Raw genomic sequence first — 25,534 nt, 5'->3', positions numbered from 1 at the left:
GTTCCAGACACAGAGACTATTTCTTCCTGGCATCTTTTACTGTGTAGGGATTTTTTCCCCCTGTATAGAGGAAAAATTGGCCCCCTGCAGTCTTGTTCAGAAATTGATCTTCTGACCAGCCTGTCTTCTGTATATGAAGTCTCAGTACTACTCTGAATATGTGTTATATCTGCAAAGTGGCAAAAGGGCATTTGGGAAAAGATGGATTTAGTAAAATTAATACAAGATTTAAAATAAATGGAGCATTTGGGGGGTAGAGACTGGACAAGTAGGAAAAATTAAGAAGAATTTGTTGTAGAGACAACATATACGTACAGAAATACAGAAGGGTGGGTATTTTAAGCACATAAATATGACTGTTTTCGTACAGTGCATTGATGTTAAATGAAAGGAATGAGTCTCTCACAACTTTACTTCTGTTTCGTAATAAGTTTAATAGACCCTTGCATCATCCAATTATTGGTCCTGATTGTCTTTTTTATCTTTTTTAAATATAAAAATGTTATTAAACCACAAAATAAGGGGATTACATCAATTACATTCAAATAAAGTAGTAAATCTATAAGGTACAAATATATAAAGATACAAAATATTAATACACTATGTAGTACATGGCAAGCAAGTAAAGCATATATGTTTCACCTTATTTATGACCACTCTATTTGTTTTGCTAACATTAATTCAGAAAAAATAATAATTCTTTATAAAAGGTATATTTTGGTATAATATCCTGTTCACTTAAATATTCAACAACAGGAAACCATACGGCTAGAAAAGAAGTAGTGCTGTGACTTGCAGTTGTCGCACTATTTGCCATTTTGCCTGTTAAAAAGTATTCCCCCAGTTTGTTCTTCCACATCTGAAGGGAAGGGGGGTTCTTGTCCCTCCATTTTGACCTTAACTCTATTCTTGCTATTGCAAGTAAAATGGAAATTAATAATCTTCTTAATATTTATATCTTCTTTCTCACAGAATGCCTTGGATAGACAAGAAGAATTGACTCCCCTTGGGGTCCATTTGGCACGGTTACCAGTGGAGCCACACATTGGGAAAATGATTCTCTTTGGAGCATTATTCTGTTGCTTAGATCCTGTCCTCACTATTGCAGCCAGCCTCAGCTTCAAGGATCCATTTGTCATCCCCCTGGTAAAGTATCTGAAGAGAGAATTAAAAAGTAAAGTACAGAATGCTTCTCATCCTGAAAGGGCTAGGAATAAATGAGTAGCAAAAGTCCAGGCTTGTGAAGCTTTTTCCATCCTGTATTTTTAAGAGTCAAGGTAGATCCTGCAACTGGAAATACTTTTAATCTATTGTATTGTTGCCTATTGACTTTGTACTTTAAAAATGAGGGGGAGAGTATTTGCCTGACAGTTGCTTCTTTTGTCTGAAGGGTAAGGAAAAAGTGGCAGATGCAAGAAGAAAGGAACTATCAAAGAATACTAAAAGTGACCATCTCACAGTTGTGAATGCTTTCCAGGTAGGTAAACTCTGATTGACAGTGAGTGCCTGACTCACAGTGGAAACGTAAGTGGCTGTAAAAAAAAAATCTGTTAGTTGTAAAATACTTAAATATTACATAGAGACTTTAGATGCTTTATGTAGACCATCTCCACTTAACTGAAATCTGCTGGATAGCGCTTGTTCCAGTCTACACTAGACATATTACTAATATGGGTAGACTTTTCTTCCAAGCAAGATTGGATTATGTTCTGCTCTTATATATTTTACACAGGTACGTATGCAAATATAATTGTAATCGCATCCAGCCAGTTACAAATTCATGAAATGCCTTTTCACTCTTGCTTTTGGAATTGGTTTAAATAGTTCTAAATACAGTCCCAAGCAGAATTATACCCTTCTAAGTCCATTGAAATCAATGCACTATAGCTCTGTTTTTCTGTTCTTCTACCTCTGGCCTTCTCCGTACATTTTATTTAGTTTTGGCATAGATGTATAACTTTACGAAAAAGAATGATTATGCTTCAGTGTTTAACATGGCTCATTACCCATCTCATTAATTCTCTCTCCCCCTCCCATCCATTTTATAGGCATATTTCTTTTGTTTGTTGTTAAATTGTTGTGTAATCTTTAATTGCAGGGGGAATAGCTGTTGTATTAAAATATTTATTTAAAAACATTATATTGCATTCCATATCCTTTGTGCCTTGTATAATGCTTGCTAGTTCTTCCTACTCCCTAGCAATTCAATCCAATAAGAAACTGAGAAAAAAATGATCAAAATCTCATTGACCCTAGTATTGCTGACAGGTCTAAAATATTGAACCAGATTTATACTGAACATCTCTTCTCTTCAGGGTTGGGAAGAAGCCCAGCGCCGTGGCTTCAGGTGTGAGAAAGATTATTGCTGGGATTATTTTCTTTCTCCAAATACAATGCAGGTAACACAGTTATTTATGTTTAACAGTGTAATCCTAGACTAAGTTATAGCTTTCTGAACCCCATTGACTAAAGTGGATTTAGAAGGGTGCAACTGTGCCTTGAATTTCGCTGTAAATCAGTTTAAAAAAATTGTTGAACATATTGTGACAGAGCTTATCATTGGCTGATTTGTGTTGGTGTCCAGATGCTGCGTAACATGAAAGGGCAATTTGCAGAACATCTCCTTGCCGCTGGGTTTGTGAATAGCAGAAACCCCAAAGATTCCAAATCCAACATTAACTCAGGTAACTGGAGAAGGGAAATAGTCCAGTGGGTGTACTTTAATTCTCCCTTTGTGAATTCTGTCTCACTTGGCCATGTTATCTTCGACAGACAATGAGAAGTTACTCAAAGCTGTTATATGTGCCGGTTTATATCCAAAGGTTGCAAAGATCCGAGCCAATTTGAGCAAAAAAAGGAAAATGTAAGGCTTTCTCCAATTTTATTCTTGGCTTTGTTATTTTTTAAAATGACATTTGCATGATACCAAATTTGGGGGATGGGAGTGCCAGGGGAAGATGTTCTTGTATTGAGCCAACAATTCAGGAGTATTTTTCTTCTGGAATGGTGCAAGTCTATTGCATGGGTCAAACAGGCTAATACAAGGGTAGCTTCCCAAATTATGTATATGTACCATTCATCCCTTAACAACAAAGTGCTGGGAAGCAGAGTTACAGTTACAGTTGGAGAATTGTTCTTATGGGTTGCCCTTGGATGTCTGAATATTTGAAAAGATGCAGCAAGAAAATTTGCCTTTCTTGCCTAAGCATGTGGTAGCAACAGTACACATAGTCCTCTCCTTCCCTTTTTATTAACTGCATTGGTTTGATTAACTTCTTAAGTGAAGACCATGAGCTGAGTACCTGATTTCCTTTAGTCCCACTGCCAATTTAACACTTCTGCCATGCTGGGTTAGACTGAAGATTTTCTAGTCCCACATTCTGTTTCCAGTGAGGGTCATCCCTGCGACTAGTTCAATTACCTAGGACGCTGGCCTTCTGGGAGTGCCAAATTGGGCACCTCCCTATATGACTTTGTGACATTATGAGTGTGGGAGGAGTGCCAGAAGTTAGCCTTGACTATGGTGCCAGGCAGTCTAGGGCTGGCCCTGTTGCGAGTAGTGGGCAGCCCAATACCTAGATGCCACTGAGGGTGCTGGCCTTCCCCAGTAGTGCTTCTGCTGTGACCAGGTGGCAGATGTGAAGACCCTGAGTTCTAAATAAGTCCTGAGCTCATGGGTCCTCTCATGAGTAAAGTCCTCAAAGACCACTCTCTGAGTGGCAATAAGAACATGTCACTTGATTTTTTCTTCCTTGTTTTTTTGTGACACTTGAACCAGTTAGTGGCCTTATCATATAGTAAATCTTGCTAGCATATCAGCATTTCTGCATCCGCTGGGTCTGGATGTCTTGGAACAGCAAAGCGACTGCCATGTTCTAGAATTGTAGAGAAATGTAAAGTGTATTGCTACAAACCTGGGGATCATATATGATGTGACATTTCTTTATACTTTTGATCAGGAGAGCCTATTATGTCTGAAAACCAACTGGAAAATAAGAAGCTAGTTTCTAAGGTGTTTTAGTGGGAACATTTTATATGACACAGATCCTCGAAGAAACTTAACTGAAATGTGTAGGGGTTACTATTGATGTAGCCTTTCATTTTCTTGCATTGGAAAACAGTTTAGTAACAAACTGTAATTCTATAGTAGACTGTTGTAATCTGTATATTCTCCCATTTGACTTAAGCCATATGCAGTAGTCTAGGTCTGCCACTAGGCTGAGCTAAAAATGTACTCTTAAACAGGACAGTTATCTCAGTGGTTTCATTCTGGTTTTCTCCTTTCTATGTTATCCTCATTCTGAATGTTTTTAATTCAGTAAATGGCTAGTGAAAATATACCAGTGATAACTTGTTTTGATCTAAACTATGCTAGAATAGGCAAGAAAAGTTTGAGACAACAACCTTCCATAGACTATTTATACGTTAGCTTTTACAAAAGCGATAAAAAAAGTTTCTTTGAAGGGTAATGGATTTGTTATTTAGTTTTTGGCCTCTCCCCACCTCCTGCCCAATCCACAAAACTATCTTTGTATAAATAGAACCTTCTTCCTTAGAATACAAAAATACAATACAGATTCCAAGGGAGGTTGAATACCTCTTCTGTAAGTGTTTATCACCAATGTACAACTTGTTTTATTCTGTGATTTTAAATGGGGGAAAATGTCAAGTGTTTGAAAGAGGAGATGCTTAAAATGTCATCACTTCCACTGATTTTTGATTCTTGTCCAAACAATCTATTGTCTAATTTGCAGTTTAGCACTTGTAATTATGCAGAGCTGAAAGGGAAAAAAACCTTATCCAAAAATATTCTTGTGTAGCTTGCATCTAAAATACAATTTTTTGTGTCATTAAGGGTTAAAGTTTCCACTAATACAGATGGAACAGTTTACATTCATCCTAAATCTGTCAATGTTGAAGAGACAGAATTTCATTACAACTGGCTTGTTTATCACTTGAAAATGAGAACGAGCAGTGTAAGTGAATATTGTTTTAGCACTTCTATAAATGTCTGTAAACTTAATTTTTAAAAATGTTCTAAATGCCACATTTAGTTTTGCTGGTGAAGTTACATAATTTACTTGCTTAAATGCTTCTGTCTGATCTACAAGTGCACCTTTACTATCCCTGCCTATCTCACATAATTTGTCCTGCTGTCCTTTCAGGGAGCTCAGGGTGGTGGAACCAGTACTCTCCTCCACTTTTTTCCTAAAACCAACCCTGTGAAGGAAAGTTCGGCTGAGGGGAGTAGGGGGCTCAGTGACTTCATGGCCAATTTCAGATTTGAACTCAAATCCTAGTTTTAACATACTAGCATATATAGCACACTGGTTCACTCGAGAAATAAGCTATTAACACTTTCCCCCCACATGAGATACAATAATGATGAGAGCATGGCATAAATGACTTAACAGGTGCTAATCTTTGTGGTTTTCTCAGCCTCTTATTACTATCATAGTCTTCAGTTTTTCCTCTGTTCCTCTGGTACTGGTTGCTAGGATTTCATATACTTCCCCACTCCAATTCTCATGCCCTCCAGTTTCCTCTTGAGATTCTTTGCCTCTCATTTTACCTGCTTTTTACTGCAGAAGAATGAAATCCCACCTCAGTTGTTGCTCTTGAGGTAGCATGCAAAGCTGGATGTCCAAGAAGGTAGATGGTCTTGGTTTCACTAAAAACTCTGTATTTAGTTAGTTGGCAGAAATAGTCATCATGTCACCATTTTGGTTAAACAAATTTAAAATAATTTGAAGGTGTCTAATTCTGATAGGGTGCTGGTGCTGTGTTATGACTCTATTAGCATGTTCCTGTTGTGCTGAATATATTCTTTGTTACAGATATATCTGTATGATTGCACAGAAGTCTCGCCATATTGTTTGCTTTTCTTCGGAGGAGATATTTCTATCCAAAAGGATAAAGACCAAGACACTATTGCTGTGGACAAATGGATTGTATTCCAGTCTCCAGCACGAATAGCCCAGTTAGTGAAGGTGAGTGTGCCTCTTTCTTCTATCTAGGTTGGCAACTAAAGCCATAAAGGCTAACGCTTCTTAAAGAAACTGTTATAGAATGTTTTTTTGCCATTTGGGGGCAATTCACTCTGGAGAGAACCCTCATCATAATGCTAATCTCAGGCCCTTTTTGCTCCTCTTTCTGTCATTGTGGGTGAGAGAATAACAAACTGGCATCTTCCTTGCAACCTATTCACCAACAATAGGGATTCACAGTAAAGGCAGGGTTGTTCCATATTCAAATAAACATAGTACAGCTCAGTTCATTTGTTCATTTTTTCTTTGCAATATTGGGAAGAGCTTGAAAGCATTGAAGACTTGCCTTATGTTATGGAGAGATACTGGTGATTGAGCAGGGCTGTAATTTGGTGTAATGAAGGAAAGTGAGATGTGTAGTTCATAATTACCTTGTTTGCTAAATCAAAGTTATGCTTATCTGGATGCTGTTCAAAAATTTTTACACAATCTGAACACTTAAGAGATTGCTATTTTTTTTTCTTGTTACGGTGTTGAGAACATAAGAAGCTGGGTAAGACCAGTGGTCCATCTAGTGCAGCATCCTCTCATGCACAATGCCCAACCAGTTCCTCTTCGAGGGCCAGTAACAGAGCATAGAAGCTGAGATATTCCCCTGATGTTGTCTCCTAGCACTGGTAGTCAGAGGGTTACTGCCTCTGAATGTGGAGGTTCCCTTTAGTTGCCATGGCTGGTAGCCACAGGTACACTGGTAGACCTATCCTCCAGGAATGTCTAATTTACTTTTAAAGCCATCTGTGTCTGTGGCCATCACAACACCCTCTGGCAGCAAATTCCACATTTTAATCACCCATAACATTGTAGAAGCGCTCATTTGTATCCAACAGAGCAGTTCCACAAGTGGAAGGATTACTTGGAACAAGACTTTCTCATCTCTCCCTTCCTGCTGCAGTCCCTAAATCCACTCTCCCCCAACACTGCTCCTTCTGTTAGTAGAAATGCTTTGTTGGATCCAAGATATAAGATAGATTAGGGATTTGTATATTTGAAATGTGATGCTGGTCAGCAGTTTCTTGGCAAGAATAAGTCAAACTGCAAGAGCCTAAGCATTCTGCTTGCAATAGAGTCCTCCTAAAATGTTAATGTATGGGCAGTGCTTTCAGGGAAAGATCAAAATAAATTACTACTTTCAGAGTGCACATATACACAGTGCGTTTTTGAAGCACTTAACAGAGAAAGCTGTTCCTAAAACTTGTAAGTTTAGCTTGGCAGCAAACTGTATAGCCAGCTGAATTTTTCAATATCTTTTACAGACTGATAGTTAATTGGACATAGGATTAAAAAAAGAACAGAAAAGTAGGTCACTCTTATTTCCAGGGAGAAAATTGAAGTTTTGACGCTACTGTATAAAAAGTAGAATAACTGTCAAAACTTGCTTTGTTAGTTCTTTCCAACCACTATCCTTTTTTTATCTGCAGGATTTGAAGAAAGAATTGGATGACCTTCTGCAAGAGAAAATAGAAAACCCACACCCCGTGGACTGGAACAATACTAAATCAAGGGACACTGCAGTGCTGACAGCCATTATAGACTTAATCACAACACAGGAGAATGAAACAGCCAGAAACTTTGCCCCCCGTTTCGAGAACGAACGATACAGTTAACTGTGTTCCTTTGCTGCTGATTTTTTTGTTGATAGTATATTTGGGGGCATCTTGGAATATCGCACATTGTGACTACACGGCGTCAGTAGTTTTTAGTAGTTTGGAATGGCTCCATGTGTATGGCATGCAACATCCAAAATAGCTTTTGCCGGAGTTACATGGTCTGATGTATTGTATTGTCATGTCTATATGGTGCTCGTTAAGGACTGTAACTTTTCAGGTAAAAGCTGAATGAAATTGAAAATGAACAGAAAACATTTTTTTGACATTATTTAGCTGTTTATCCTTATCTGTGGAGCAATTGTCACTTTTTAAAGTGGGGCAAATAACTGAAATTTCCAACCATAAGCATTGCCTCTGTGTTTTCTTCTGAATGCTAGCTAAATGTTTCTGGGCAGCCAAAAAGCATGTTGTTGGGAAGCTGTAATGTTCTGTAAAACAAACATACTGAGTCTTGAACTTCCAAAAGAGATCCGAGGACTGATAGATGAAAGACTTTTTTTTTCTACTTTAAATAAAATTGTTGTAGAAAGGCTGTTCTTGAGATCAGTCAGTGTTCAGATCTTTCTAGATATTTGACTAAACATCTGCTCTCTAGTCCTTCTAGAGTCCAACACTAGGTCGGTGGAGAATGACATGTACTGATCCATTGGCTTAGGCTGCATATCCATAGAATCCCCATTAGAAAAAAATCTACATTATGCTAATTATCTGTTTATAGGATTTACAGTGCATGTTTCCTGAGTATTTAAGTCCCTCTGTAAGAACTTGATGTCACTTTCTGCTGAAGAACATGGGTTTGGATTGGGGCTGAGAAACCAAGTTTGCAATTTCAGTGGGATTTAAGTGGTAGCCAGAGTTCTGTTTCAATAATCAGAATTGTTTTCTGTTGCCCTGGAAGGTCAGACCAGAACCAACAAATTGAAATTAAATCAGAAGTTTCCAGCTAAACATTAGGATGAGCTTCCTGACAGAGTGGTTCCTCATTGCAACAGACTTCCTCAGGAGATGGTGGGCTCTTCTTCCTTGGAGGTTTTTAAACAGGCTAGATGGCCATCTGACAGCAATGCTTTCTTACACACCCAGGAAAATGCTGACTTTGGGGTCAATAGGTAATTTTTCTCCAGGCCAGTTTGGCAAGGGATCCTGGTAATTTTTGCCATCTTCAGGGCATGGAGCAGGGGTCACTGGGAATATATGTTTGTGGGGAAAGTATTTGTGAATTTCCTGCATTGTGCAAGAAGTTGGATTAGGTGACCCTGGAGGTTCCTTCCAACTCTATCATTTTCTACCTTAAGGAGTCTCAAAGCTGCTTGCAATCACATTCCCTTCCCATTCCCACAACAGGCACCTTATGAGGTTGGTGGGGCTGAGAGAGTTCCAAGAGAACTGACGAGTCCAAGGTCATTCAGCAGGCTTCATGTGGATGAGTGGGAAATCAGACCCAGTTTTCCAAATTAGAATCTGATGCTCTTAATCACTATACCATCCTGGTTCTTGAAAAAATGCTTTTGGAAAGATTTCCTGGTTACTTCCTGAGTTTACTTAAGAAGGAAAACCCAGATGATTTCCTCTGCCTGTCTGAGGTGCTACATGGCTACTGGAAAAGCTTCTCTTAGTCTCACAAAGGGGACTGTGTGGTCCAATTTTTACAAGATTCCCCAAAGGAGGATGGGATGGGAAGGACAAGAGGATGGGATAATAGGATGGGAAGGACAAGAGCCCTTCAAGAAAATTAGAGAAATCAAGGGAACATTTCGTGCAAAGATGGCCATGATAAAGGACAAAAACAGTAGGGACCTAACAGAAGCAGAAGAGATTAGGAAGAGGTGGCAAGAATACACAGAAGAATTATACAAGAAGGATCTCAGTGTCCTTGACAACCATGACAGTGAAATCGCTGATCTCGAGCCAGACATCCTGGAGTGTGAAGTCAAATGGGCCTTAGAAAGTATTACTAACAAAGCGAGCGGAGATGACGGTATCCTAGTTCAGCTATTCAAAGTCCTAAAAGATGATGCTGTTAAAGTGATGCACACATTATTTCAGCAAATTTGGAAAACACAACAGTGGCCACAGGATTGGAAAAGGTCAGTTTATATTCCAGTCCCAAAGAAAGGTAATGCCAAGGAATGTTCAAACTATCGCACCATTGCACTCATTTCACATGCCAGCAAGGTCATGTTAAATATCTTACAAGCTAGGCTTCAGCAGTATGTAGACCGGAAACTACCAGAAGTTCAAGCTGGGTTTTGTGGAGGTAGAGGAACTAGAGATCAAATTGCCAACATTTGCTGGATTGTGGAGAAAGCACAGGAGTACCAGAAAAACATCTATTTCATTGACTACGCTAAAGCCTTTGTGTGGATCATAACAAACTGTGGCAAGTCCTTAAAGAGATGGGAGTACCAGACCACCTCACATGTCTCCTGAGAAACCTGTATAAGATTCAAGAAGCAACTGTCAGAACGGGATATGGAACAACTGATTGGTTTAGAATAGGAAAAGGAGTTCGACAAGGATGTATATTGTCACCCTACTTATTTAATTTATATGCAGAGTACATCATGCGAAATGCTGGCCTGGATGAAGCACAAAGCAGAATTAAGATTGCCAGGGAAAACATCCACAACCTCAGATATGCAGATGATACCACTCTAATGGCAGAAAGTGAAGAGGACCTAAAGAATCTCTTGTTGAGGGTGAAAGAGGAGAGCACAAAAGTAGGCTTGAAACTCAGCATCAAAAAAACTAAGATCATGACTTCCGGCCCCATCACTCCTCGGCAAATAGAAGGGGAAGACATGGAAGAAGTGACAGACGTCACATTTCTAGGATCCAAGATCACTACAGATGGTGACTGTAGCCATGAAATTAAAAGACATTTGCTCCTTGGGAGGCCAGTTATGGTGAACCTAGGCAGTATAATAAAAAGTAGAGACATCACACTGCCAACAAAAGTCTGTATAGTCAAAGTGATGGTATTCCCAGTACTAACGTATGGCTGTGAGAGTTGGACCATAATGAAGGCTGAGCACAGAAGAATAGATACTTTTGAGATGTGGTGCTGGAGAAGAATCTTGAGAATCCCTTGGACTGCAAGATCAAATCAGTCAGTCCTAAGGGAAATCAACCCTGACTGTTCCCTGGAAGGCCAGATGCTGAAGCTGAAGCTCAAATACTTTGGCCACCAAATGAGAAGGGAGCACTCACTGGAGAAGATCCTGATGCTGGGAAAGACAGAAGAAGAAGGGGACGGCAAAAGATGAGATGGCTGGACAGCATTACTGATGTAACTAACAAAAATTTGAGCAGACTTTGGAGGATGGTAGAAGACAGGAGGGCCTGGCTCGACTGTGCAACTGAACAACGACATCAGAAAGTGCCTTGACTGGTTAATGTGTTAAGTAACAACATCAAGGAATAAGGTCCATAGGAGAATCACTGAAGCTAAACTAAGTTGAACTTCCAGACACTTCTGGAGATGAGGCCCTGCTGTTCTCCCTGCTCTTCATTAAGAGCCTTTTAAAGGGTCAAGGGTAAGGGTGGCCAAACTTGCTTAATGTAAGAGCTGCATAGAATAAACATCAGATGTTTGAGGGAGGGGAGGAAGGAAGGAAGACAAATATATGGGGGAGGGGAATAGGTGGAAAGAAAGCTGCTGGCTTGGCTTGACAAACTGATTTAAAGGGATAAATGCCTTCTTCAAGCTGACTGACAGGGTGGTGGAAGCTTTGAGAGCCACACGATATGTGTGAAAGAGTCACATGTGACTTCCAAGCCACAGATGGCCACCCCTGGTCAAGGGGGTCAAGCACAGAAAAGCAGCTTAGGTTGTGCCTCATCTTGCAGATTCATAAGTATTCTGGTAGACTGACCAACACAAGATTTAGCAGAAGCGCTAATGTGCTCTACACAGAATTGTCCTTAAAGACTACTTGGAAATCAGCTGATGCCAAATGTGGCAGTCTGTTGTGGCTGGGGGGGCTGTGTTTCCCTCACTTGCTGCTTATTCATTCCCAGGTCCAATTCAAGTTGCTGGTGCTTAGTGTTAAAGCCTTTCAAGAGCTGAGATTCACATATTTGAACCACCACCACTCATAAGAACATAAGAGCCCTGATGACTCAGACCAGTGAGTGCTTCTCCAGTGAGTGCTCCCTTCTCATTTGGTGGCCAAAGAACATAAGAGCCCTGATGACTCAGACCAATAGTCCATCTAGTCCAGCATCCTGTCTTACACAGTAGCCGACCAGTTCCTCTGGATGGGCAACAACAGGGCACAGAGGCTGAGGATTTCCCCTGATGTTGCCTCCTGGCTTGGGATTCAGAGGACTAGTGCCCCTGGATATGGAGGTTTCCCTTAGTCACCATGGCTAATCGCCATTGATAGACTTATCCTCCATGAGTCTCTCTCTCTCCCTGCCTGTTACCTTGTGCCAGCTTTGCTGTCACCAACTGTACCCCTTTTGTCAAATGCAAGTTCTGTAACAGATTGAGCTTTTTCATTTGCTGTTCATGCTTGTGGAACAGCATTTGGTGAAAGGCCAGCATATAAATATTTGAAATAAACAAAAATCTCAAATCTGGATTAATGACTGACTCATTCAATCAGCACCATTTTGTTATTTGGAAATCTCCAAAGGATGGCTACGAATGGCTCCTTGGTCTGGTTAAACTTTTCTTGTGTTGTTATGTTATTATATTTTCAAATAAGGACTGCCACACTCCCAGCACCACTGGAGAAGCACATGATAATTCCATTTGTCACTGTTTTACCTCATTGGTCAAAATGAATTTTTTAAAAAAATTGGCAAGGAATATTGCAGTAGAATCACTGTGATTTTGTTACAGGTTAAAGTATACTGCCCATTGGGCATCAAACCTCAGTAGCACTGTCTTGACTTCTTCCTTTTGGCATGCATACATTTTGTGAAAGGCTGGAATGACGCTTCTATGCTTCTGTAGTTGGGGTCTCTAACTCAAGGGAAGAAGATGATATTGGATTTATATCCCGCCCGCCACTCCGAAGAGTCTCAGAGTGGCTCACAATCTTCTTTACCTTCCTCCCCCACAACAAACACCCTGTGAGATGGGTGGGACTGGAGAGGCTCTCACAGCAGCTGCCCTTTCAAGGACAACCTCTGCCAGAGCTTTGGCTGACCCAAGGCCATGCTAGCAGGTGCAAGTGGAGGAGTGGGGAATCAAACTCGGTTCTCCCAGATAAGAGTCCGCACACTTAACCACTATACCAAACTGGCTCTCCACACCAAACTGGCTCTCCAAGTAGAATCTATAAGCTCTATGCATGTCCTCCTCTAAATAGAATTAGGCATAATCAGGAATATTTAATAATTTAGTAGTAAATGAGCAAATATTACTAGTTATGGCAATTTCCACTCTGGCTATTTTATTTGCAGGAAATGTTACAAAGAACAAGCACAGCACATCAAATACTCTTCCTAGGATCGGATCAATTAAATAGGGGGGGAAATCCTAGAATTGCACCAAAGATGATATTCTGTGGCCTTTATTTAGTGTAGTTCTTTTTTTGTCTTCTAAATAATTGATTTGTCTCCTACAAGAAATGAAACACCATTTTAGCAGAGGCTTTAAAAAGTATGTTAGCAACCTACTGTACGATAGCACTGCTATATTTTATTGAGACTCTCTAGAGCAGCAGGGAATGTTTTAGGTGGAGTGTTGAAGATAGCAGTAAGCATTGCCACATTATACAAATGGAGTCTTAGAAAAATAAATGCATCAGCTTGCTTTCAATTGTGCATGAGTAAAGTGCGTGTGGCTGGAGGACTGTGTATCAACCAACAGGACAACTATAGAAGGAAAGATGTAGTACTAGTACTAAAATACAATCTGATTTCCAATTTAGACCTATTGCACATGTTATTCTCCCCTTAAGTTTAAGGCATCAGAAGGGAGAGATCACTCCCTGGGTAAACTAAAGATTACAGCTGCTGCATAGAAAAACAGCTCCTCATTTCATTTGCTACTTCATGGAATGCCTCTATATAACTGTCAAAAATATAGTCTATTGTTCTAGTTAATTGATTAAAATCGGCACATGGAGCTCTAAACTGGCAGCATGTTTAGTCTGAGACTGTTCTTTTTCAAAAATGGGGGGAAGAGATAGAGAAGAGCAGATCTAATCTAAAAGTTTGCATATATTTGGACCACATACCATAGAGATATAGGAATGGTGTCTAAACTTGCTCATTTGCCACAGTCAAATTCTTCAAATTATCATGTGAACTCAGTCGATCTGATCATTGGTATTTTTTTTCTTGCATTAGCAATACTTTCAACTCATGTCAATTCAAATGTAGGGGGAGAGCTTTTTTTGGTGGGGGAAGAAACTTGATTTGTATACAATTTAGTAAGATTAATACTTTTAAAAATAAAATGTGTGCTAAATCTGTCAGTATTCAAAATAATTTTGTTTTTATTAGGTCAAGATACTGCGGATTAATTGTACTAATGCATTGCAATGTTCAAAACAGTCTTTGTCAACTTGTTATGACCATACAGGGCTTTAAGAGCATGAAGACTGATGGGAAATCTCTTTCCCCATTCATGGGATAGTACTTAATGCTGCTGGCTGTGCTTCTCTCTCTCCTAGTAGCTAGTCATGCAGTAACACATGGGCATTATGACTCTATTGTTGGGTCAGAAGAAAGCAGTCAAGGTGATTCTAGCCTTTTAATAACTGTTGTCCCAAAGGAAGGCCCTACACCATGTAAATGTACAGTAATTTCAGCACTGCTAATGAAGACACACCAAGAAACTCCTGTGTAGGTGGGTAGCAGATGTATTTACATGTGAATATATACAATACATTCTGGATAGGCTGACAGCCACAGCATCACTTCAAATCCATGTGTAACAGTTTGGATTTATTCCACAGTTTTGCAAAAGTTGCACACTTTCTCTCTGAATGCTTACAAATGTGCCTTACAGCCCTGATTCCAGCAGCCTACACTGTAACCAATATATGCTTCTGTAGAAATGGGAGTGCAGATTTACCTCTATTCAAACATTCACTGTTCAATTCTGTTATATATAAATATTACAATTTGTGATTTCTAACCAAATGAAAAAATAGAAGTAAAAAAAAATCACTTTCTCCTAAAATCTGCTGCCATTTCTGTTAAAGGAAAAACAGTACCAAAGTATGACAAAGGTAGACATATAATATATGATGATGTAGAAAATAGATTCTCATTTACAAAAAAATAAGGAAGTTGCAAATTACCTCCTATTTATACATTAGTTACAAATACAATTACAAATTCCTATTTACAGTGTGGTTTGACAAATAAATGCCTGTAAACTCCAACATGGGGATTTATAATGAGACGTTCAGTGATCACAGCAAGGCTCCTCTTCCAGGCAGGGAAGATACCAAGAGACCCTGCTAAGAATCAATAGCCTTCAAACCGTGAAGAAGTCATATGGGCCAGCTTATCTGATTAACAACCTGTTGGTTTCAACTGAAAGAGCAACTGACTTTTTGTGCAGTGGGGCCAAGGAGCTTAATTGCCTAATTCACTGTTGGGATGCGACTCGTGTGATCAACAACATCATTACTTTGCTCAAGGTTCAGTATTCACAATCAATACCTGGATTACTCTACACCAACTCAAAGGAGGGGCAGTCTCACACTTCAAAACGATTAAATACAGAACTAACAGGTCACGTTACTGCCATGTACAACAGTCTTGTAGTTCTTACACAATTTTTTAGGTTGAACAGGGAAATCCTGGCAAAAGTTTCAAGGATATTGATGAAGTCAGAATTTTTTCCCATGTCTATTTCATATCTGGAAGATTTTATGTACTACTCTGAAATGAATTGTTTTTATGTTCTATTAATAAGACTGAAAGTTTTAACAAGATGTTATACAATATATAAGGCAGCTGCTGTTCCACATCTCATCTCCTATCATCCTCCTAATTTCCAGTTAAATACAAAACATGTTAATCAGATTCTTTTCAGAAAGATTACCTTGCTTTTCTCCCCAAAGTGGACTCAAAGCAGCAAAACACCCTCTTTCTCTCCTTCATTTTACCTTCACAGTTACCGCTATATATCAGCCAGTGGTGCCAGGTGGCCAAAGCATAATGTGATCACAACAACCTGTTCAACTGGACATTACAAGAGAAAGAGAGGAAACAGAGCAGTGTGAGTGCTGAGGTTTTTTACCAAGTCTATTCAGATACTGAAGTGTCAAAACAACTGTTTTGTGGTGAGCAGTAAGGAATACCTGCTCTGAAGCTATAGGATCTAGTGGTCTATTTCCTAACTCTGAATAGAGCTGAGCATGGTTAAAAGGTTTGCTGCCAGGGCTGCTGCTGGCTCAGAACATTGTATTTACTGCTGACCTATCATCAAATGCAACAGCTCAGGCCACCTGTTTTGTTTTTCCTCTCCTTTTGTTTTCTATTATTTGAAACAGGACACAGCCAGCCACTTTGCCAATGACAGATCTAAGCGGGAAATGGCTGAAGCTGGCCATTAGAGTTAAAAAATAAGAGCCACAGGTAACCCCTGTGTTCATTACAGTAGAACCCATAGGTAATAATCAAACAAAAAGATTACCTATGGGTTCTACTGAAATGAACACAATTAGACATTTAACTCTGCATTCCATTCTCACAGAATTTAATGAGACTGGTTTATGATTAATTCATAACTAATACTCAGCATCCTGTTTTCTCAGCCATAAACAACTTCAGTTGTACATCAAAAGATACACACATCCCGCTTATTCAGTCCAAAAGCCACACCAGTGGTATGTAATGGAACCCTGCTTTTTCACATGGATCTGCCTTACTGGAAAGAGACAAAGGGAAGGGGTTTAATACCAAAGTAAAATGGCAAATGAAATGAATGGACCTTAAAATTACTTTCTAAAACAAAGGCACTAGGATTCAAAAGTAGCTAATCCACAGTACCTCAAGTGATCACGCTATCTGGAATCTATATAAATCTTAACCATTTTTTTTAATAAAAGTGTTTATTTGTAAAACAAAACAAAATAAAATTTTATTACTTAATGCTAGCCGATTCCTATTTGTATGAATTCGCCCTGGGCTGCTTCCACTCCAAATAACTGCACATAGCTGTAATCCTTTTTCACATGCTACAGCCTATTAAATAGCCATTAGGGGTGTGAATTTGGTTTATCTGAGCCAGGGGAAAACCCAGAAAATACCTGAGAAGTATTTTCCAGGTATTTTTCCAGCCAGATTCCAGTTGGGGTATTTATCCAGCTATCTGATACAACTGAGCCTGAAAAATCCCAAAAATATTTGGGATTTTTCGGGGTCACCTGTAGCTGGTGTTAAAGGTGATTCAAAGGACTTCCAGTTCAAGGGACTGGAAACAATGGAGGATGGGGACACCTTCTTCTGGGGCATACGGAATCAAACCCTGGTCCAAATTTTTTTGAAACAGGGGGAGGGGGTTGTGGAGAGGCACCAGAAGCTATGCTGCAAATTTGGTGCCTCTGTCTCATAAAACAGCCCCCTAAAAACCCCAGATACTTTGGATCGATTCTCCAGTATAACCTATGGGGACCACTGACTATAATGGTCCCCATAGGGGATAATGGAGCTGTAAAAATTAGTAATTCCAAATATTTACAAAATCCAAATACCATGCTGATATATTTTGAGTTCAATATACCCAAAATCCCATTTTTGCACACCCCTAGTAGCCACCTAGAACAGCCCAAGAAACCACATAGCTGAAGTAGTGCAGATTGTAGAATGAAGATAAGGCAGCGAGGTTCTAAACATTTGTTTCGAGGCCCAGCAAACGTCCCATCCTTTCCATATTCTTGTCAATTGTGGCTTGACATGTGATCTCCTTGGCACATTCCATTGGAAACCAGCCTTTCTCCCCATCACGCAGTCGCTCTCCTTCATACCAACCTGCAAAGAATAATAAAAACCTCAATATGATACAGACTAATGGATCAGATCCAAGGTCCAATCAGTTCAAGAGCCTGTTTCCCATCATGGCCATCCAAACACTTCCAGAAAGCCAACAAGCATTATCTTTTCCAATATTTTGCACCCAATAGATGAAATTCAGAAGCACACTGGAGGTTCCATTTTGCTACATAGGAAATAACTATATAAATTTATTCTCCAGGAATGCATAAAATCTGCTTCTGAAGCTACAACAGCCATAACAGCATCTTGACAGCCAATTCAGTCTTGTGTAGAGATCACTTTTACTTGTTTTGAATATACCGCCAATAAAAAAAAAACTGAATTGCAAAAGCAGAAAGCAATGCAGTACGAACACAGTACAATAACTACAATGAAGTGGAATTACACTACAGTCCTGTTCCTTTTTATAAACCCTCCCAAGCCAGTTCATTATACTACAGCCCTGTTCAGAAAAGAAGCTATGTGGGTGTGTTCTCCTATGAGTCCTGTAGCCACCTCCTAGACTCAGATCACAACAGCTGGGGTCAGATTGCCCCCACCCAATAATTTATTCTGCTATATTTAAAACATTTAAATCTTGCCATTCTACTATTAAACCTTCAAGTCAACTACAAAACCAGAATGAAACTATTAATAATAAGCCCCCAAGGAATGGTAATTGAATGCCACAACCACACAATCCACTAAAAAAAGCAACAAAAATAAGTGGGGAGAGGGATCATCTACTAAAATGCTCCAGAAAATAATAAAGCTTTGGCCATGTGCATGAGAGCATAGTTGCACTACTGGGGTACCACCACAGAAAAGGACTGCTTTCTTTTATGGTAGTTAAAGACCAAAGAAACCTACTCACCATCGTTCACTTTTTGGTAGACCAGAACCACATCAGCAGCTTGTAGAGAGAGTTCATCTGATTGCTTGGCAGTATATGATCTGATGATCTCCACCTGTGTCAGTGCTGAGAAGAAAGAATAGTTACTGATTCACATGGTGAATCTAAGGGGTGGGTTCACAAATTCAGTTTAAATAACAGTAAACATATGACAAGCCTATTCCTCCTTAGCTTGTTTTCTGGTAATTCGCTGACTTGATTCAAGGCAATGTTCTGTGGCAGGCAATCTGCAATGCCTGCTTCACATATTCAAAATACAGAAGCTGTATTTATGAAATGGTAAATTAAGCCAACAGGGAAAAAATTTACATTCAATTGATTTCAATGGAAATAAGGTGTAATTGTCTCTGGATATAGGGCTTTGGAACACAGCTTCCTCTCTACACCCACTGACCAAGAAGGCACAGTTTGAGAAAAGGAAGGATGCAAATACAGATGATAGTTCAACAAAAAGTAACAACATGCATGTTATGGGTGTTAGGTGTTTTTTTTACCAGTATTTTGCACTTCGGGTCTGTTGGACCCGAAAAAATTTAAGGGTTCCTGGAAAAGTCCCAACTCTGAATACTGGTACGGAATTCAGATTCAGGATTTTTCAAAAATCCTTACCTTTTTTTAGTCCAACAGACTTGAACCCAAAAAATCCAGTTAAAAAATACCAGACCAATCCTGAGGCCAGCTTGGCTTCTTTTGCAGCCCAATTTAAACTGAGCTTCAGGAGAAGGCAGTGCACTTGCAGAGAGTTATCTGCTCCCTGATGGCACAGCAATCCCGGCTGGGCTGTTCTCTCAATGCGGAACTCTCAATGCCACATCAACACAGCTGATCATGGGCTGGCTTATTGTGCAGCCCAGTTCAAACCAGGCTTCAAGAGAAGACAGACACAGCCAGGGTGGAGGGAAGCTCTCAGCTGCCCACCACCCAGGCTGATCCTCGGGATGGCTTCTGCAGTCTCTGTAAAGTTCAAAGGGACGGCATAAGCCTGTCCAACAAACAGCCTCTCTGCTGTTTCAGATCTACCCAAAACTCCTGACTATATCCATGATTCCCCCCTCCCAGTTTTCATGAGAAAAACCTGGATATATTTGGGAAGCTGAAATCTACCTAAAAAATGCCAATAAGGTATTTCTTTAGTATATTTTCAGTTTGGGTAGATTGGAATGCACACCTCTATTCCATTCATGATAAAATTTGGGATCAATTCGAAGAGGATTTACAATAATTTTATTTCTATCCGGGGTCCTGTACTGAATTTCATGTCAGAACATAACATCCTCCCCTCTAATTGCTCCTATCACTCTTGGTTACTTTTTAAATCTCTATATAACTCGAAAACCCCACCTCTGAGAATTACACATAGTAGACTTATATATAGATATGCCTCCTTTCCCCCAAAGTATTATTTGCTACTATTATCTACTGAGTAATTTAAACTCTGTAATGATTTGATATAATTTTGCAAATTGCATTTTGCTCTTTTTTTGTTGTACATATCAATTTTCTATAATAAACATTCATTCATTCACATTTATATCCTGCCCTTCCCAAATGGTCATTCTCCCAGGGCCAATAAAACTGCAGGCGGCAATCATGAATTGTACTTGAAATTTTACATGAGGCGCGCACACACACACACTAGGCATAACATTTTGAAACATGTTATTGCTTGGTGGTTTAATTATTATTTTTGATTTTTCAAGTGATGTATAGGTTTTACTGTTGCTACCCGCGTTGGGTCCTAGCCTTCCGGAAGAAAGGCTAGCTTATATATGTTTTAAGGAGATAAACAAATCTTGTTTAAACAAAAAAAATGATCTCAAGAAAACACTTTGGAAAATGGTTTTATCAGCAACACTTCAGATTTTGCTTATTTTTCTTCCATTCAAGCTTCCATCACACATATGTGCGCACACACACACACATACTCTTTCTCACCCTCCCAAACACTGAAACAGCAAAATCCAAGACAATGCATTCACTTTGTCATTATTTGTTAAATCTATACACCAAAAAGCCACTTTATTTTTTTATTAATACCTAGCTTTTCTCCCTAGTGGAGATCAACAATAGCAATACATTTATATTCCATATCAAAGTTCATGTTTTACGCTTACTTGTCCTGTCCATGGAACGTCTATCACTGCACTGTCCAAGTGCAGTAATCCAACGAGCACGCTCATTCCTGAAAGAGGAAGAATTTATGGATTTATGCTCCATGGTTCAGATTTTTTTGGATCTTTTCTTACAGTCTATGATTTCACAACCCACAGAGGCCCACAAAAACTGCTGTTTCCCATCCTGAGCGTACCTGCCCCTCAAAGATAACAGAAGCTTTTAGGGTTTGAACAGGCCCTTTCCCTGTCCTCCCATTTCATGAACCTCAATATCCCGAAGGCAATCAGCATGCTCTAGGGTTGCCATGTCTGTGTTGGAAAATACCTGCGGACTTTGGGGGTGGATCCAGAAGAGGGTGAGATTCGGGGAGAGGAGGGTTCTCCGCATGGTACAATGCCATAGAGTCCACCCTTCAAAGCAGCCATTTTCTCCAGGGAAGCCGATCTCTGCCAGCTGGAGATCAGTTGTAAAAGTGGGAGATCTAGGGTTGCCAAGTCCTCTTCATCCCCCAGCAGGGGACATTCGCGCATGAGATGTGCACGCGTGAGATGAATGACGTCACCCAGAAGTGATGTCATCGCAATAGCGGCACCCGTATGGGGCCGCTCTAGGCGTTTCTGGGAAAACTCTATGGTTTTCCCGGATTCTCTAGCCATTTGGGAACCCATAGAACTCTAATTTGGGAACAGTTTCCCGGAAACGTCTAGAGCAGCCCTGCATGGATGCCGCCATTTTGATGATGTCACTTTCAGGTGATGTCATCACAGGGGGACCGGCAGGTTGAGAACCTCCCAGGCAGGACATTCCCTGCCCGGACAGGGGGGTTGGCAGCCCTAGAGAGCTCTCCAGGCCCCACCTGGAGGCTGGCAGCCCTAGCATGCTCAGTTCTCTCAGTTCAATTTTTTTTGCAGAGTTTATTTTTAGCTTATGATCAATTTTTTTCTGTCTACCTAAGGCAGGGGTGTCAAACATTCATCCCGCAGGCCAAACAGACCCGCCCAGGGCTTTATTCAGGTCCGCAGGGCTTTCTTCTCCCCCTCCCCTCTCCTACCTTCACCCTGTGAAGCTCCAAGGCTGCAATGAGGTTCCCAGCTCCTTCTGCTTTCTCTTTGCAGAGGCTAAAGCTAAAAGCAAAACTGCAAGGAAAATGCAGAATGGATTTTCTTTCAGGCTTCTGGGCAGAACAGACATGAAAAGAAAATCCACTCCACATTTTCCTTGCAACTTTGTCTATGTGTTTCAATGGAGAGGAACTTCCCAGTGTTCCTACGGCCAGCTGAAGCTTCCTGGAGTTGCGTGTTGCAAATCAAGTGTTGATGCTTTGAGCCAGCTTGGTCTCTTTTCAGTGGAGTGAGTACTCTAATTTGGAAACTCACAGCCAAAGGGGGATATTACATTGGAAGAGTCATTGCTAATCATTACTATTTAATGTTTTCCCAGGCTGAGACAATTTAATTTTTTTATGTTTCTGCTGTGGTCCTTGTGCTTCTTCTTGATCTCTTATTTTTTAAAATTGCATTGCAAAACCCCACTATCCCCCCTTTTCTGTTTCAAACAAAATATTGCAAGAGTTTTAAGAATTTTTATATTTTAAGTTAAAAAATGGTATCTTTAACTGTATTGGCCTGTGTCCTCTATAAAGTCTATCTCTCTGCTATCTGGCATTTATATTTTAGGACACACATGGCTCGGATCCACAAAGTCCCATTTATGTCAGATCCAGCCTTCCTAGCAAATGAGTTTGACAACCCTGACCTAAGGCATCTGTAGGGGTCACCACAAGTCAGTTGTGACTTGACAGCTCTTTACACACACTCAAAGCATCTATGAGTATGCAAAGCTGCTGACCTATGAGTGGGTCCCTTTCTGCCATTCTAACAGACATTCATTCAACTGGGTTAGGAAATTCCTGGCGATTTGGCGGTGGGTCCTAGGGAGGACTGGGACCACAGAGAGTATATAATGCCACAGAGTTCACCCTCCAAAGCAGCCATTTTCTTCAAGGGAACTAAAGTCTGTTTATGTCTTACTTCATGGGATTCTAAACCTTGATTTAATTCAGGTTTATAATTGTGGAGAAACTGCCTCACAACTCTGAGTTTTAAAAGTGTGATTTCCACCACCCCCTTTTCTGGAAATGTCAGGGAGCCAGGTCAATGGCCTTCTAGATTACACTATACATGTGCTAATGGCCATGGTATGAAAACCAACTAAGGAATCTGGTGCTAGGAAGTCTCTAGACAATTCCTAGAGACTTTGGAGTTTCTGAGATTTCAATAAATCTTTTTTCTTTCTTTAGAGTGGCGTTTCCCATCTACAGGGTCGTGACCCGGCACCAGGCCACGGAAGCCTCCATGCCAGATTGCAGGGGCCTCCCGTCAACATCCCACTGCCGGGCAGGGCTCCGCTGGCCCTGCCACATTCACGCGGCGACCTCTGGGTTTCCCGCCGCCGGGGGGGGGAGGCTCCGCTGGCCCTGCCACATTCACACAGCAACCTCTGGGCTTCCTGCCGCCAGATGGGGCTCTGCTGGCCCTGCCTCAACCTCTGGGCTTTCCGATGCCAGGTGGAGTTCAGCGGGCCAAACAGCGCGGCGCAGAAAGTCAGCAGTTATAGGTAAGTTGCTCCCATTCCCTTTCTTTGTTTTTTTCCTTTCTTTTTTTCTTTTTCACTTCCTTTCTTTCACTCCTTCCCTCCCATTTTCTTCCTTACTATTTTTCTTTCTCTCTCTCTCTCTCTTTCTCTATTTGTTTCCAACTCTCTCCCCTCCCTCCCTCTCTTTCTTTATGTCAGTCTTTCTTTTCCCCTGTCTATTTGCTTTCTTTCCCACTCCCCCCCTCTTTCTTTCTGTCAGTCCTTCCTTCCTTCTTTCCTTCCTTCCTTGCCATTGCTAATCTGAGTAGACCTGGGGGAGGGAGAAGCTTGAAATGCCCTGCCATTTCATGTCTTCCCAGGTTGCCATTTCATGTCTGTCTCTCTCTCTCTCTGTCATTCTTTCCCCCTGTCTCTCGCCTTTCTTCTTTGCCATTGCTAATCTGAGTAGGCAGAGGGGGGGGGGAGCTTGAAATGCCCTGCCATTTCATGTTTTCCCAGGCTGAGAGCATTTTATATTTTTAGTTTTCTGTTGTGTGATCCTTGTGCATTTTCTTGATGTTTTATTTTTAAAATTGCATTGCAAAATCCCACTATTCTACCTTTCCTAAACAAAATAGTGCAAGAGTTTTAAGCATTTCCTGTCTCCCTGCTCCGCTCCTGAAGTCTCCTGACTCCACCCCCAAATTTTAGTGGGCCACAAAGGAGAAATGTAAAAATAACCGGGTCATGGGGGGGGGGAAGTGTGGGAAACCCTGCTTTAGAGGTTTGGTTCTTAGTCTCCATACCACCCAGATCTCCCATCGTCTTCGATATGCTTGTACAAGAGGGGCCCCCGAGTTAAGAGGAAAGCAGCCTGTTTGCCAGTTGCTATTTCTCCAGTGAAGCCTCAAAGTTGCAATTGGTCTCCATGGTAACCAGCAGTGTTCTCTCTAAGCTGAGTTAGTGTGAGCTAGCTCACAGTTTTTTAGCCTTCAATTCACATATTTTTGTCTTAGCTCAGGAAGGATGGCCCCAGAGCAAACTAATTTATGCAGTAGCTCACAACTTTAATGCCAGTAACTCACAAAGCAGAATTTTTGCTCACAAGACTCCACAGCTTAGAGGGAGTCAGGGCTTTTTTTAAAAAAAAAAACCCGCCCAGCAGGAACTCATTTGCATATTAGGCCACACACCCCTGAAGTCATCATTGTTTCACACAGGGCTTTTTTGCAGAAAAAGCCCAGCAAGGACTCATTAGCATATTAGGCCACACCTGCTGACACAAAGCAAGTCGGAACTGTGTTCCTGTGCGTTCCTACTAAAAAAAAAAGCCCTGGAGGGAGTATTGGTAACCAGGCTCTAGGTAATGGAGGACATAGAGGCAGGACCTCAGATTGGGAAGGGAAGCTAGGAACCCTGTCCTGCCTGGCAGTAACAAAGGGGCAGGTGGTGGCAGTGAGTTACCCTAGTGGAAGGAAGAGTAACCCTCAACACCAAGGAGTTGTGGGCAGAGCAGGGTCTGCAATTCAAAGCAGGCCTGTTCCATCAAAATAATCCTAGTTTGCCAGGAGTAGACAACCTCTGATTTAACTGGCACCTGCATCTGGGTATCACAACGACCTGGAAATCTTCAGTTAATGCACATGAAGAGATGCACTGTGTTTGTGCTGATGCAGACAACCTATCAGTTTCTCATGTCAGAATGCCGTTGTATAACAGATTCTTAAGTATGTTTATTGCTTAAATGTGACTTTGTCAGTATGGCATACTGTCTGCATGATGTTAATACATTGTTGAAGAGAACAATGGTGTGAATCTAACAAACTGTCAGCAGAGTTTATCTCCAAATAAGTGTTGTTCTGTTAATGTAAGGATCATTGTACAAATGTAAGGATCATTGTACAAATGGTAGTGCTACACAAGGCATGATTCTTGCGCAGTCAGAAGCACTTACCATGCATATTCTGCTCGGAAAATGCATTCTTTAACTGCATTAAATTCTAAATTAAAATTATTGTGTAAACATATATTAAGTCTAATATTCTGTTGCACTGCAATGCCATGCATAAGTGCAAATATTGGTCATTGGATACAATTAGTTCTCCTTTTGCAACATCTTACTCCAACTTTTTTTTAAAAAACACCTGATAATGGAATGCCCTTTACTTTAGCAGGAGTGGGCCATAGTTGCTACTTAACACAATATCTAAGTCTGCTAATATTTGATAATGACTGTATAAAGACAGCTTTAAGTCAAAATAAAAATAATTGTCAACTACAAAATATGCAGCTTCTATTTTCAATTTTTGTGCCTTTCTACTTCTTAG

At 40.5% G+C, this 25,534-nt stretch overlaps 2 protein-coding genes across 2 annotated transcripts in view; one reads left to right on the top strand and one right to left on the bottom strand.

Annotated features, from left to right (window-relative positions):
* DHX36 (DEAH-box helicase 36) overlaps positions 1-8,186 on the top strand; it is a 31,469-nt gene extending 23,283 nt beyond the window's left edge. Inside the window, exons 18-25 of the mRNA XM_060242367.1 lie at positions 973-1,146; positions 1,391-1,477; positions 2,316-2,399; positions 2,585-2,684; positions 2,773-2,863; positions 4,856-4,976; positions 5,838-5,990; positions 7,466-8,186. Of these exons, the coding sequence (XP_060098350.1) occupies positions 973-1,146; positions 1,391-1,477; positions 2,316-2,399; positions 2,585-2,684; positions 2,773-2,863; positions 4,856-4,976; positions 5,838-5,990; positions 7,466-7,651 (996 nt within the window). The 3' untranslated portion in view covers positions 7,652-8,186. The remainder of the gene's footprint in view (positions 1-972; positions 1,147-1,390; positions 1,478-2,315; positions 2,400-2,584; positions 2,685-2,772; positions 2,864-4,855; positions 4,977-5,837; positions 5,991-7,465) is intronic.
* A 9,188-nt stretch (positions 8,187-17,374) lies between these two features.
* The window catches only part of ARHGEF26 (Rho guanine nucleotide exchange factor 26), an 80,734-nt gene continuing 72,574 nt past the window's right edge, over positions 17,375-25,534 (bottom strand). Inside the window, exons 13-15 of the mRNA XM_060242365.1 lie at positions 20,633-20,700; positions 18,480-18,584; positions 17,375-17,602 (exon numbers count right to left, since the gene is read on the bottom strand). Of these exons, the coding sequence (XP_060098348.1) occupies positions 17,460-17,602; positions 18,480-18,584; positions 20,633-20,700 (316 nt within the window). The 3' untranslated portion in view covers positions 17,375-17,459. The remainder of the gene's footprint in view (positions 17,603-18,479; positions 18,585-20,632; positions 20,701-25,534) is intronic.

The sequence above is a fragment of the Heteronotia binoei genome, chromosome 6, assembly GCF_032191835.1.
Source record: "Heteronotia binoei isolate CCM8104 ecotype False Entrance Well chromosome 6, APGP_CSIRO_Hbin_v1, whole genome shotgun sequence".
In the NCBI taxonomy this organism is placed as follows: Eukaryota; Metazoa; Chordata; class Lepidosauria; order Squamata; family Gekkonidae; genus Heteronotia; species Heteronotia binoei.
Note: the sequence above shows the minus strand (reverse complement) of the source record. Positions and strands in the feature narration are given on the sequence as shown.